Here is a 13,681-nt window from a genome sequence, read left to right as displayed (position 1 = left end):
GTTGGGTTAAAAAAATATCCAAAACATCACACAGAGCACCATTTAAATCCATTATTAAAAAATGGAAAGAATATGGCACCACAACAAACCTGCCAAGAGAGGGCCGCCCACCAAAACTCACAGACCAGGCAAGGAGGGCATTAATCAGAGGCAACAAAGAGACCAAAGATAACCTTGAAGGAGCTGCAAAGCTCCACAGCAGAGTTTGGAGTATCTGTCCATTGGACCACTTTAAGCCGTACACGCCACAGAGCTGGGCTTTATAGAAGAGTGGCCACAAAAAAGCAATTTCTTAAAGATTAAAATAAGTGAACATGTTTGCCAAAAGGCATGTGGGAGACTATCCAAACATATGGAAGAAGGTACTCTGGTCAGGTGAGACTTAAATTCAGCTTTTTGGCCATCAAGGAAAACGCTCTGTCTGGTGCAAACCCAACACCTCTCATCACCCCGAACCCCATTTTTTTCATCGGCAGGGACTGGGAAACTGGTCAGAATTGAAGGAATGATGGATGGTGCTAAATACAGGGCAATTCTTGAGGGAAACCTGTTTGTCTTCCAGAGATTTGAGACTGTGACAGAGGTTCACCTTCCAGCAGGATAATGACCCTAAGCATACTTCTAAAGCAACACTTGAGTGATTTAAGGGGAAACATTTAAATGTCTTGGAATGGCCTAGTCAAAGCCCAGACCTCAATCCAATTGAGAATCTGTGGTATGACTTAAAGATTGCTGTTCACCAGCAGAACCCATCCGACTTGAAGGAGCTGGAGCAGTTTTGCCTTGAAGAATGGGCAAAAATCCCAGTGGCTAGATGTACCAAGCTTATAGAGACATACCCTAAGAGACTTGCAGCTGTAATTGCTGCAAAAGGTGGCTCTACAAAGTATTGACTTTGGGGGGGTGAATAGTTATGCACGCTGAAGTTTTCAGTTTTATTGTCTTGTTTCTTGTTTGTTTCACAATAAAAAATATTTTGCATTTTCAAAGTGGTAGGCATGTTGTGTAAATCAAGTGATACAATCCCCCCAAAATCTATTTTAATTCCAGGTTGTAAGGCAACAAAATTTAAAAATGCCAAGGGGGGTGAATACTTTCGCAAGCCACTGTATAACACAAGGGCCGTCTGAAATGGGCTCGATCCTGTTTTTGTTCTCCAGACGGCCAGAGTCATTTGTTTAGGCTGAATGATAAGTGGACAAAGTCAGGAGGCAGGAGGTGGATCTGGTGGAGGAACCCAGACCTTCTCCTTCAACTGGAGAGAGAACCTTCAGTTGGTCTTGGTCGATTGTTCTTTTCCCCCCAGTTTTATTGCATAAATAAAAAATAAAATCTTCAATATATTGCTTATAGTAGAGGATCCTACTGCCTTTACGGGTTGGTTGTCATGCATTTATTTGAAGAAATTAGTCTTATTCGTTTTCACTTTCTCTCTTTTCCCCTCTCTCTATCTCTCTCTCTCTCTCTCTCTCTCTCTCTCTCTCTCTCTCTCTCTCTCTCTCTCTTTCGCCCTTTCTATCACTCTCCTACTCACTCTTTCTCTCTCTAGTCAGCCGCTCCCCAGCCACCCTGCTGCTCCCCCAGAGCACGCCAAGGAGCCTCTGGCGTACATGCGCAAGGCCCAGGTGGGTCTGTTGCTTCCTCTCTCCATCCATTTCTCCTTCTCTTCCTTTCTTCATCACTCCTCATTTCATCATCTCTTTTGTGGTTCTGTCTCTCAGATTTGTCTGGTGACTTACTGTAGAAGATATGCTTTAGTTAAGCAGATATGTTTTAGTGAAGGGATTTTAAAATTAAAATCCATAAAAATTCTTGGGTGGGCCGCCTAACAGTGTAAAAGTGCATAAAATTGCAGGAAATTTGCCTTAAAACTGCAAAAATGTTCTCTCAGCTGCATGGCAAAATGTGTAGAATTGCAGGAAATTAGCTTTAATATTCCAAAGAATTCTCTCAGCTCCATGGAAACATTTGTAAATTTGCAGGAAATTGGCTTTGAAATGCACAAATATATCTACATCGCCAAGATGGGGACCTATAAAATGTTCTCAAAAATTCTGATGGGCCCACCACTCCTCTGACCACGCCCCCTGCCACGCCCACCACCTAAGCTCCAGGAAAAACTCTGCTCAGCGTTGTCTTTGTAATGTCGTTAAGTTAAGTGTGCGTGTGTGTGTGTGTGTGTGTGTGTGAGTGTGTGTGTGTGTGTGTGTGTGCGCGTCTATGCTTGTGTGTGTCTTCCCCTACAGGTAAACTGGGAGAAGCGTATCCTCAAAAGCCTGAACAGCATGTGCACAGAGCTGGGTGTACCCTTGGCTCGTAAGGTAAACCGTGTAAAGTAGTTTATGACAGCATGTAAAAGGGTACTCAACCTAAGATGAGGTCTTCAAGAATATTCACAGAGGGCCCTGTGTGTCAGTATATATTTGTGTTAATGTCTTCAGTCTATTGACAAACTACTATATTGACCATTCTTAATTTTCTGTTTTGTAGAGGCCAGCTGTGGAACAGAAGGAGTTGACCAACAAGTGGAACGAGATGGGGACAGACGAACCAGGTCTTTACCTTCAAACTCCATGTTGATGATACCGTTTATAAGTGTGGATTAACTGGGGTTATTTTAACATTGCAGGAGGATGTAACCCATGCCATTGTAATTAAGGCTGTGTGTGTGTGTGTGTGTGTGTGTGTGTGTGTGTGTGTGTGTGTGTGTGTGTGTGTGTGTGTGTGTGTGTGTGTGTGTGTGTGTGTGGATTTATACTTATATACCTCTTCCGTAGGTGCATTACCTTAAGTTAACTCTGCTTGTGCACAGTACTCTGTCTAACAATGCTATCTGAGAAGGCGGTATGGTAACATTTACGAGTGTGTGCCGGGCCTTGGCATAAACAGCAGGCCATGTGAATCCAGAGGATAACCAGACCCCTGGGCCTTGCCTCGCTCCGATAGCGAGTGGAACTCCTCTTCCAACCTTAACATGCTCTCTTTATTGACTGACCATGCACTTGACTTAGACTGAAGATGAAAACTTCTAACTGCCTGACTTTGCTGGGAATTCTCTTTCCAGCGAAGACGTTATACCATTTTTCTCCATTGGAGATGACCAAAATTAATGTTTATTTTGCCAACACATACTATGGATGGTTGCATCATCAGGTTAACTTTAATGACCCATTCAATGGTCACCAAAGTTAGCTTGATGATGCAACTATCCACCCAGCATCTGTGCTATGTTGTAATTACATTGTTATATCTATGTTATAACTACAATATTTTTATTAGCAACAAAACCTTGAATGCTCCTCTGTCTTTGTCCTTTTGTATAGATCTAAGTCGTTTCAGGCCTGTCTATGCTCCCAAAGACTTTCTGGAGGTAAATTGACTTCATCTCAATCAATATGTTCTGATCGGCGACTTAATATTCCAAGTTACTCCATTTCCCATAATTCCCAGGTGCTGATCAGCCTACGGAACCCAAACCATGACAGCAGTGAGGAGGCCAGCGCAAAGAGTCACTGGGGCCTCATCCAGGTGCCCCTCCATGACAGAGACATACCTCAGATGGTAGGGGGAATACTGTGTGTGTGTCTGTGTTTGTCTGTGGTGTGCGTGCGTGTCTGTCTGTGTCTGTGTGTCGTTCCACAGGTGGTAGGAGAAACACTTGATCTGAACCATCTGTGTGTGTCATTCTGAACCATCTGTGTTATACATTTATACTTTAGGGCACGTGTCAAACTCATTCCACGGAGGGCATTGTGTCTGCGGGTTTTCGCTCCTCCCTTGATGGATGAAATAAGGTAAACCCAAAAACTGTCAGATACTTGGCCCTCCATGGAATGAGTTTGACAGCTCTTTAGGAGAACAGGAACTGTTTGTCTGCGTGTGTGTATTCATACAGTGCATGTAATACATGGAGTAGTATCATTTACAGTATCTCACTTGAAAGACCTACTCATAGTAAATCCCAGATGATTTGTGTTTATTGACGATTCAATGGCGTTTACTTCGATTTGTATGTTTTGTCCCCTCAGAGAGAGGCCTATTCAGAGTTGAGCCTGACCACGGGGCAGCTGGGTATTGACGACCATACACACGTACCTCCAGGTAAAACTCAATTAACATGCACTGAGCTTGCGTTCTGTGTCCTGATGAAAATACTCATACTTTCCGGCCTATAAACAAAGCTTTGAAATGGAGAATGATGGATAATTTAGCGGTAATTCATATTCCATATCAAGTTGGAAGAACTTCTAGGTCTACAGTAAATCATTCAAAATCATCAGAGAAAAACATGTTTACCGAGCAAATATAGAAATAAATCGGGATAAATAAAGAACATTTCAGTTCATATCTTATCAGTTTGTGTAAATGTTTCTCATGCCATTCGGCCATCTGGCATCTCTCAAGCAATATCTGTGTGTCTAAGAAGGTTTTAAATATCATTGTATTCATTGCCTTTTGTTTGAAAATCCAACTGATACAGTAGTCCGTTCTGGAAACGGATCCACTTCAGGCTGACAACTGATATATTTTTGTTGTCCCTCTTTTTCATATCGCCGGGCAGATTTGTTTGAAAGCGAGCATATTCGCATCGGGAAGAAAGGTAAGATAGATAGATGGCTGGTTCATTTGGGATCCTATTTATTTAATAGTGTGTATCTCTCTTTTTGTATCGTAGCCAGTTGGTCCTCTCTGGAATATGTCTTCCTGACATTAAAGTGGGACATTTGGTACTGCATGCACTCATGCGCACACACACACTAGGGCTGGGTGATATGGCCCAAATATATCACAATATTTTTAAATTTTATGTTTTGGAATAATATAAAAGTTCTAAATTGTTTTTATGAGTTGTGCATGACCGTAGGGCGGCAAAACATACTGTACATTTTAAGTGATTTCAATGGGTCTTTCTTCATTCTGATTGTTTTATACCGTTCAATCAAACTTCAACCAAAAGGTGATAGAATTTGAGTTAATTTCTACACTGTCACGTAGGGCTGCACGATACGGGAAATTACCATATGACTTGCAATTTACACTTATCAAAAATATAAAAATAAATGCAACATGAGCTGAAATAAAAGGTCCCAGAAATGTTCCATATGCACAGAAAGCATATTTCTCTTGTTCACAAATTTGTTTACATCCCTGTTAGTGAGCATTTCTCATTTGCCAAGATAATCCATTCCCCTGACAGCTGTGGCATATCAAGCAGCTGATTATACAGCATGATCATTACACAGGTGCACCTTGTACTGGGGACACTCTAAAATGTGCAGTTTTGTCACACAACACAATGCCACAGATGTCTCAAGTTTTGGGGGAGCTTGCAATTGGCAGGCTGACTGCAGGAATGTCCACCGGAGGTGTTGCCAGATAATTGAAAGTTAATTTCTCTACCATAAGCTGCCTCCAACATCGTTTTAGAGAATTTGGCAGAAAGTCCAACCAGCCTCACAACCGCAGACCACGTGTATGGCGACATGTGGGTGAGTGATTTGCTGATGTCAACGTTGTGAACAGAGTGCCCCATGGTGACGGTGGGGTTATTGTATGGGCAGGCATAAGCTACGGACAATGAACACTATTGCATTTTATCAATGGCAATTCTAATGCACAGATATACTGTGACGAGATCCAGAGGCCCGTTGTGAGGCCCATTTCTTTTAAGCTATCTGTGACCAACAGATGCGTATCTGTATTCCCAGTCAGGTGAAATCCATAGATTAGGGCCTAATTAATTAATTTGAATTGACTGATTTCCTCATATGAATTGTAACTCAGTCAAATATTAGAAATTGTTGCAAGCTGCATTTATATTTTTCTTCAGCATAGATAGAATCATGGAAAAATAATAATAACAATATTATTCTATAGTTAGAATGTAATAGTGGACACTTTGAATACAGTGTTGTTTGACATGACAACGAATGAAAAAGCCAGAATTAGAATATTTTTATTTTATATGTATTTTACTAGGCAAGTCAGTTAAGAAGAAATTCTTATTTTCAATGACGGCCTAGGAACAGTGGGCTGTTTAGGGGCTGAACGACAGATTTTTACCTTGTCAGCTCGGGGAATAACCTTTCGGTTACTAGTCCAAAGCTCTAACCACTAGGCTACCTGCCGCCCCACAATATCTATGGAGGCGTTGTTGTGACAGGGTAGAAACCAAAGTTTTGGTCAGTGTTTCTCAGGGGAGTGGGACCCTATACTCTTTGGCTACATTAAATGTTTTCTCTTACTTTATGAGGCTAACTTATTAGTGCTTTGCATATTCCGCTCTGATTTAGAAGAAACTCTTGCACAAACAACTTGCTTATTTAGGCCAACACCAGCACTGCTATCAGGCTGTATTTGTTCTGACTCAGTACATTTATTTATTGACTCCCGAGTGGCGCAGCGGTCTAAGGCACTGCATCTCAGTGCTAGAGGCGTCACTACAGACCTTGGTTCGATCCTGGAATGTATCACAACTGGCCATGATCAGGAATCCCATAGGGCAGTGCACAATTGGCTCGGCATTATCAGGGTTAGGGGAGGGTAGGCCGTCATTGTAAAATAAATATTTGTTCTTAACTGACTTGCCTAAATAAAGGTTTCATTTATTACATTTTTTTATTAGCTAGCCAGTGAACTAGCGATTAGCATTAGCGGCTAACACAATTTATTTTATCCACATCTTGGTAAGAAAAGACAAACTTGCTGTTTGCAGACAGTAAGATACACAAACTAATATTGTAATTATAGAATGCTTGTGGCTTTATATTAAGAAGCAAAGTGGATATCGTAATCGTTGTCATCAACATATTGTATCTGCTGCATTGACCATGAAGATTGAAGTCAAGAGTGAACGGTCAACAACTGCGCTCCTTGAGTGACAAGAGGGGGTGGGGAGAGAGACGACTCAAGTAGCGGAGTAAACTATAAAAATGGAGTGGTGTATCACATTTAAAAAGCCAAACATTGAAATACCGTTATACTGCCCGTGCATCAATACCAGTATATAGTCAAATACGGTTTACCGCCCAGCCCTAACACACACACACACATATACACACACACACACACTTGTTGTTCTATCCTCGTGGAGACCTAAAATGGATTTCCATTCAAAATCTTACTTTCCCTAACCCCTACCTTAACCCTAAACTTAACTCAAGATTTAAATAGAATTTTCCTTGTTATACTACCCTTTGGGGACTTTTGAAGATTTCAGGTCTCCACGAGGATAGAAGAACAAGACCACACACACCTCTCACCCCCCTCCCATGGGAAACCCCTTAAGGTAGCTCCTGCCATAACTAATCCTCTCCTTCACCCTCTCAAGTGGCCTAGTCTCCCTTACACTTTTGCACTCTACCCTGTCCCTGTATGCTGAGCCTAATGTAAACATTAGCGGGGACGCCTCTTATAGGGCTGAATCAGAGTCCAGGCCTGGCCGGGGGACACACAATAATACAAGGACTAATTTTGTATACGTCTCCTTAGTGCCCTCAGTGTGTTCTACATGGGTAGGAATGTGTTTTAACACCCCGATGGCCAAGGGGACGGTAGACCAAGTGAGGATAGCACTCTAAATGCCGATTAAAGAGGAACAAGAGGGCAGAATGTTTATGTTGGAGTGTGTTATTGGCTCTCCGACACCTGGAGTAAGTGGAGTCAAGGGCCATGTGCGTTTGGGGCCTGTCGTAGTGGAAGGAGCAAGATGGAAGGTTCAGATTCAGATAGGTCTGGTCTGATCGGTTGAAGTCAGAGTTTGCTTTAGTTGTGTGTTCAACAGAAGGGGAAAGTCGTGCTGCTATAATGAGAGTGAGACATTTTGCTATGGTCCTGGTATGTTTACAGCGGTGTGAGTCAGTGGTGTGTGAAATATTTATTTTCATTGTGAATTCAAATTAAAGTATTTAAATGTATATGAAGTAGATCTCTCTCAGTTGTGCTATAATGTAACCACTGCTATAGTATTGTTGTGTTATGAGTGTGTCCTCTGTGTGTGTTGTTCCAGTGGTAAATGAGCAGGACAGTGCAGCAGCCCAGCAGTACAGTAGACAGGGCTGTCCCACTGGCCTACGAGCTGACCTCTGGGCCCTCATCCTCAACTCCACCAATGAGCCTGAGGTAATGCACACACAGACATACACTATGCTGCCTGGTTAAGTGGTAACCAATCTTTTGTAGATTAATGTATCATTATGTTAATGTTAAAGACCATGGTGTTGAACCTGCTACTCTGGGTTTTCTCTCCGTCTGCCTGTGTTTGTTATGAAACTGCCAGGCACACACAGCTGTTGCGGTTCCCAAGACCCATTTTTCTCTAGGGCTTGAAGTTGCTCACCTCTTCCTGAACCTTCTCTTTCACTCTCTGAACCCTCTCCAGTGTTAATGGTTGACATGACCTATCTCCATCATTCACACTGGAAGAGAGGAACTGTTTAGGAGGGTCTTTTTGATAGAAAGGAAACTCCGGTCATATTTACCTGTGTTGTTTCTTCTCCATACATTGGCTGTATGTTAATGTGGGGGCACGTATGTTTATCCTAATTTATATTTATGAGTATTTATGGATGTTACCACTTGCGTAGCTTCAAATCAGTTCTCCAGTAAAGGAGGTTGCATGCGATTAGATTTAGCAAGCATTACAGTTGGTTGAACCGTCAAATCTAGCAAAAAATATCATCTTTCCATAGGCATTAGACATTGTCCTAAAGGAATTCACTTATTGTACATGTAGATACGTATACGTATTTTATAGACTGAATGCCTAGTTCTTAGTACAGGTTCATGCAGCTGGAGGCGATCCTCGGGCTATAAATTAGTGGCGCCCGTGTTTACGTCATCCTGCCGTAACTCGTCCCAGGGCACTGTGACCGCCAACGTAATCAAACTGGTGCGATTTAGCAAAATTAGCTCAAACAAGAGGGCCTGCTCCCTGTGTGGCAAATGGGCCGTGCCCCTCCGCATTTGTATAACCCAAGGAACGGACCCCCGCCTCGTCGCGGGCCGATTAAACAATGCCCCTATCGTGGGAAGATTGATCCCCCTAGGAGAGTTACAGGGATCCAGCGGAGGTCTGTAGAGCATTACCTTCACCAGGTTCGACAGTAGGACAAACAGAGTTACGTTCAGGACAGGAGAGAGGACTGTCCACTATCCGTATGACATATCAGGACACTCAGGATATTGTGTCAATGCACAGAGATTTATGTTACTGCAGTATAACCTAAACATCTTCAAGGATGACCTGTAGGTTGTATTAACCAATCACCACCATCCTTTTAAACAACAAGCCCACTATGTCCCAGATAACCACCGTCGCCCACCACCCATCAACTCCCCTATGACGTAGCCTGCATCCCACAATCCCTCATGTTAATAAGGGGAAGGGGTCTCCAGCGCAGACAGGCTAATAGATGGACGGACGCCTTTAAGGGCCTCGCCCAGGAGACAGGGCTTCCCCCGGGGCGATGGATAGAGCCACTATGTATGGCATAGGTTCCTTATGTACAGCCACGTACAGCTGCCCTGTGGCACAGAAGCAGTTGTGTACACAATGAGTTGGTGACTAATCGCATTACTGTAAAGTTAACAAATCAGATATCATACCTACATGATCACAACAGAACCTCTGCTTCTCAGAGGTGGGACAATGGGGGTTGGCAAGAGCAACACAGACAGTGCATACATACAGTTGATAAGGAGAGCTATTGATGCAAGTACTGACCATCCATGATATCAAAATGAGAGTTTTATCAATGTTTTGAGGCTATACAGTGTTTGTTTGCAATTACATTGTTTTATTGCAATGTTTGCAATAAAACAATCTTATATTTTAGGTTCTGGTGGGCTACGACAGTTGAACTAAGCAAATTAGGCTTTTATAAGTTATACTCATTGATTCTTGAAGAATATATGTCATTAAGTTAAAAGTCAAAACATTTGCAGTGTCTTGGGAAAGTATTCAGACCCCTTGACTTTTTCCACATTTTGTTACGTTACAGCCGTATTCTAAAATGGATTAAAGTGTATTTTTTCCTCATCAATCTACACACAATACCCCATAATGACAAAGCACAAACAGGTTTTTAGAAATTCAACAAATATAAAAAAACTGAAATATCACATTTACATAAGTATTCAGACCCTTTACTCAGTACTTTGTTAATGCAGTAATTACAGCATTGAGTCTTCTTGGGTCTGACGCTACAAGCTTGGCACACCTGTATTTGGGGAGTTTCTCCCATTCTTCTCTGCAGATCCTCTCAAGCTCTGTCAGGTTGGATGGGGAGCGTCGCTGCACAGCTATTTTCAGGTCTCTCCAGAGATGTTCGATCGGGTTCAAGTCCGGGCTCTGGCTGGGTCACTCAAGGACATTCAGAGACTTGTCCCGAAGCGTTGTCTTGGATGTGTGCTTAGGGTCGTTGTCCTGTTGAAAGGTGAACCTTCGCCCCAATCTGAGGTCTTGAACGCTCTGTAGCAGGTTTTCATCAAGGATCTCAAATCAAATCAAATGTTATTTGTCACATACACATGGTTAGCAGATGTTAATGTGAGTGTAGCGAAATGCTTGTGCTTCTAGTTCTGACCATGCAGTAATATCTAACAAGTAATCTAAGCTAACAATTTCACAACAACTACCTTATACACACAAGTGTAAAGGAATGAATAAGAATATGTACATACAAATATATGAATGAGTAATGGCCGAATGGCATAGGCAAGATGCAGTAGATGGTATAGAGTACAGTATATACATATGAGATGAGTAATGTAGGGTATGTAAACATTATATAAAGTGGCATTGTTTAAAGTGGCTAGTGATACATTTATTACATCAATTTTTCCATTATTAAAGTGGCTAGAGTTGAGTCAGTATGTTTGCAGCAGCCACTCAATGTTAGTGATGGCTGTTTAACAGTCTGATGGCCTTGAGAAAGAAGCTGTTTTTCAGTCTCTCGGTCCCCGCTTTGATGCACCTGTACTGACCTCGCCTTTTGGATGATAGCGGGGTGAACAGGCAGTGGCTCGGGTGGTTGTAGTCCTTGATGATCTTTTTGGCCTTCCTGTGACATCGGGTGGTGTAGGAGTCCTGGAGGGCAGGTAGTTTGCCCCCGGTGATGCGTTGTGCAGACCTCACTACCCTCTGGAGAGCCTTACGGTTGTGGGCGGAGCAGTTGCCGTACCAGGCGGTGATACAGCCCGACAGGATGCTCTCGATTGTGCATCTGTAAAAGTTTGTGAGTGTTTTGGGTGACAAGACAAATTTCTTCAGCCTCCTGAGGTTGAAGAAGCGCTGCTGCGCCTTCTTCACAACGCTGTCTGTGTGGGTGGACCATTTCAGTTTGTCTGTCTGTGTACGCCGAGGAACATACAACTTTCCACCCTCTCCACTACTGTCTCTTCGATGTGGATAGGGGGCTGCTCCCTCTGCTGTTTCCTGAAGTCCACGATCATCTCCTTTGTTTTGTTGACATTGAGTGTGAGGTTATTTTCCTGACACCACACTCCTAGGGCCCTCACCTCTTTGTAGGCCGTCTCGTCGTTGTTGGTAATCAAGCCTACCACTGTAGTGTCGTCTGCAAACTTGATAATTGAGTTGGAGGCGTGCATGGGTGAGCAGGGAGTACAGGATAGGGCTGAGAACGCACCCTTGTGGGGCCCCAGTGTTGATGGTCAGCGTGGTGGATGTGTTGTAGCCTACCCTCACCACCTGGGGGCGGCCCGTCAGGAAGTCCAGGACCCAATTGCACAGGGCGGGGTCGAGACCCAGGGTCTCGAGCTTAATGACGAGTTTGGAGGGTACTATGGTCTATCTGTACTTTGCTCCGTTCATCTTTCCCTCGATCCTGACTAGTCTCCCAGTACCTGCTGCTGAAAAACATCCCCACAGCATGATGCTGCCACCACCATGCTTCACCGAAGAGATGGTGCCAGGTTTCTTCTAGAGGTGACGCTTGGCATTCAGGCCAAAGAGTTCAATATTGGTTACATCAGATCAGAGAATCTTGTTTCTCATGGTTTGAGAGTCTTTAGGTGCCTTTTGGCAAACTGCAAGCGGACTGTCATGTGCTTTTTACTGAGGAGTGGCCTCCTTCTGGCCATTCTGCCATAATGGCCTGATTGGTGAAGTGCTGCAGAAATGGTTGTACTTCTGGGAGGTTCTCCCATCTCCACAGTGGTACTCTAGAGCTCTGTCAGAGTGGTACCCTTCCCCAGATCTGTGCGTCGACACAATCCTGCCTCGGAGCTCAACGGACAATTCCTTCGACCTCGGCTTGGTTTTTGCTCTGACATGCACAGTCAACTGTGGGACCTTATAAAGACAAGTTTGTGTGTGCTTTTCCAAATCATGTCCAATCAATGGAATTTACAACAGGTGGACTCCATTCAAGTTGTAGAAACATCTGAAGGATGATCAATGGAAACAGGAGCACCGGAGCTCAATTCCGATTCTCATAGCAAAAGATCTGAAAACTTATGTAAATAAGGTATCTGTTTTTTATTTTTAATACATTTGAAAAAATGTCTAAACTGTTTTCATTTCGTCATTATGGGGTATTGTGTGTAGATTGCTGAGGGAAAAATATTTTAATACATTTTAGAATAAGGCTGTAACGTAACAAAATGTGGAAAAAGTCAAGGGGTCTGAATACTTTCCGAAGGCACTGTATGGAGCAATCGTAGATTGCCCCTTTAATGTTTTAAAGGGAATTTTAATGTCTCAAATTGACGATATCCATCTTGGGTGTTTTGAATATGTCTGGGAAGCCCTACCTCTTGACATGGACAAGCAACTTGAACTTCATCTCTCTTTTTCTCCCCACCAGTCTCTGATTGCCAAAGTGCTTGAAGTCTGTCAGAGTTTAGGTTTTATTCCTCTTTTCCTCCCTGTCTTCTGTGACTTCGTTCTTTTATGATAGCTTTTATCAGACCGGAGACATTCTGATGTTAACTATGTGGTGTGAAGTGTGTAAGTGTTGAAATACTTCCCATAACACTAATCTTGCCTCTTCGTCTGACTAAGTCATGGTCATGTCAATGTCAACGAGCACATAAATTTGACAAAATACACAAGGTGGTTTAAGGACATCAGATAGTAGTAGTACTTCAATTCAAATAGATTATTGTAGTAGAGGGAGGGCAAACAGAATGAATGCTGCTGTCTTTAGTTTATTTAGTTTAGACCCACTTTCTGTACTGGATTGAATGGTCAATAATTTGAATAAATGATTGTCCCATATTATTTGTACATACTGTGGAGGTTGTATCTTTTAGTTTGATGTTATTTGTAATTGACTGACTGTGATGTTTTGTTGGACAGGATGTGATGCATTATGAGCAGCTGAAGGCAGGGGTCATACACCATGACCTGCTGGTGGACAACCTCATCTACAAGGTAGGCTTTGGTGTGCCAATACAAGCAGGGAAACACTAACAACACAGCACATGCAAACACGTATGGTTGTTGAGAACCTTGGTTTTATTTATTTTCTCATCTGTTATGTTCTTTACAAATTAGTAGTGATGTCAGGTATTTATTTCTTATATCTTTGTTTTGCTGTCAATTATCCTTACTTTGTTTTCTCCAGGATGTGAAACTGACTGCGAGTAATGATGACTACTACTTTGTGTTTGAAGATTTCCTGTATCAGGTGAGTGTGACTCATTTTCCCTCATCCAT

General features: G+C 42.7%; 1 protein-coding gene across 1 annotated transcript in view; it reads left to right on the top strand.

The window, feature by feature from the left end:
* tbc1d19 (TBC1 domain family, member 19) overlaps positions 1 to 13,681 on the top strand; it is a 29,929-nt gene that overhangs the window by 1,844 nt on the left and 14,404 nt on the right. Inside the window, exons 4-13 of the mRNA XM_014155511.3 lie at positions 1,550 to 1,625; positions 2,247 to 2,321; positions 2,491 to 2,554; positions 3,324 to 3,370; positions 3,451 to 3,561; positions 4,029 to 4,101; positions 4,562 to 4,600; positions 8,009 to 8,121; positions 13,322 to 13,396; positions 13,590 to 13,652. Coding sequence (XP_014010986.1) covers positions 1,550 to 1,625; positions 2,247 to 2,321; positions 2,491 to 2,554; positions 3,324 to 3,370; positions 3,451 to 3,561; positions 4,029 to 4,101; positions 4,562 to 4,600; positions 8,009 to 8,121; positions 13,322 to 13,396; positions 13,590 to 13,652 — 736 coding nt within the window. The remainder of the gene's footprint in view (positions 1 to 1,549; positions 1,626 to 2,246; positions 2,322 to 2,490; positions 2,555 to 3,323; positions 3,371 to 3,450; positions 3,562 to 4,028; positions 4,102 to 4,561; positions 4,601 to 8,008; positions 8,122 to 13,321; positions 13,397 to 13,589; positions 13,653 to 13,681) is intronic.

Source organism: Salmo salar, chromosome 18 (genome assembly GCF_965601325.2).
Source record: "Salmo salar chromosome 18, fSalSal1, whole genome shotgun sequence".
Taxonomy (NCBI): Eukaryota; Metazoa; Chordata; class Actinopteri; order Salmoniformes; family Salmonidae; genus Salmo; species Salmo salar.
This window is presented reverse-complemented; position numbering and strand designations above follow the sequence as displayed.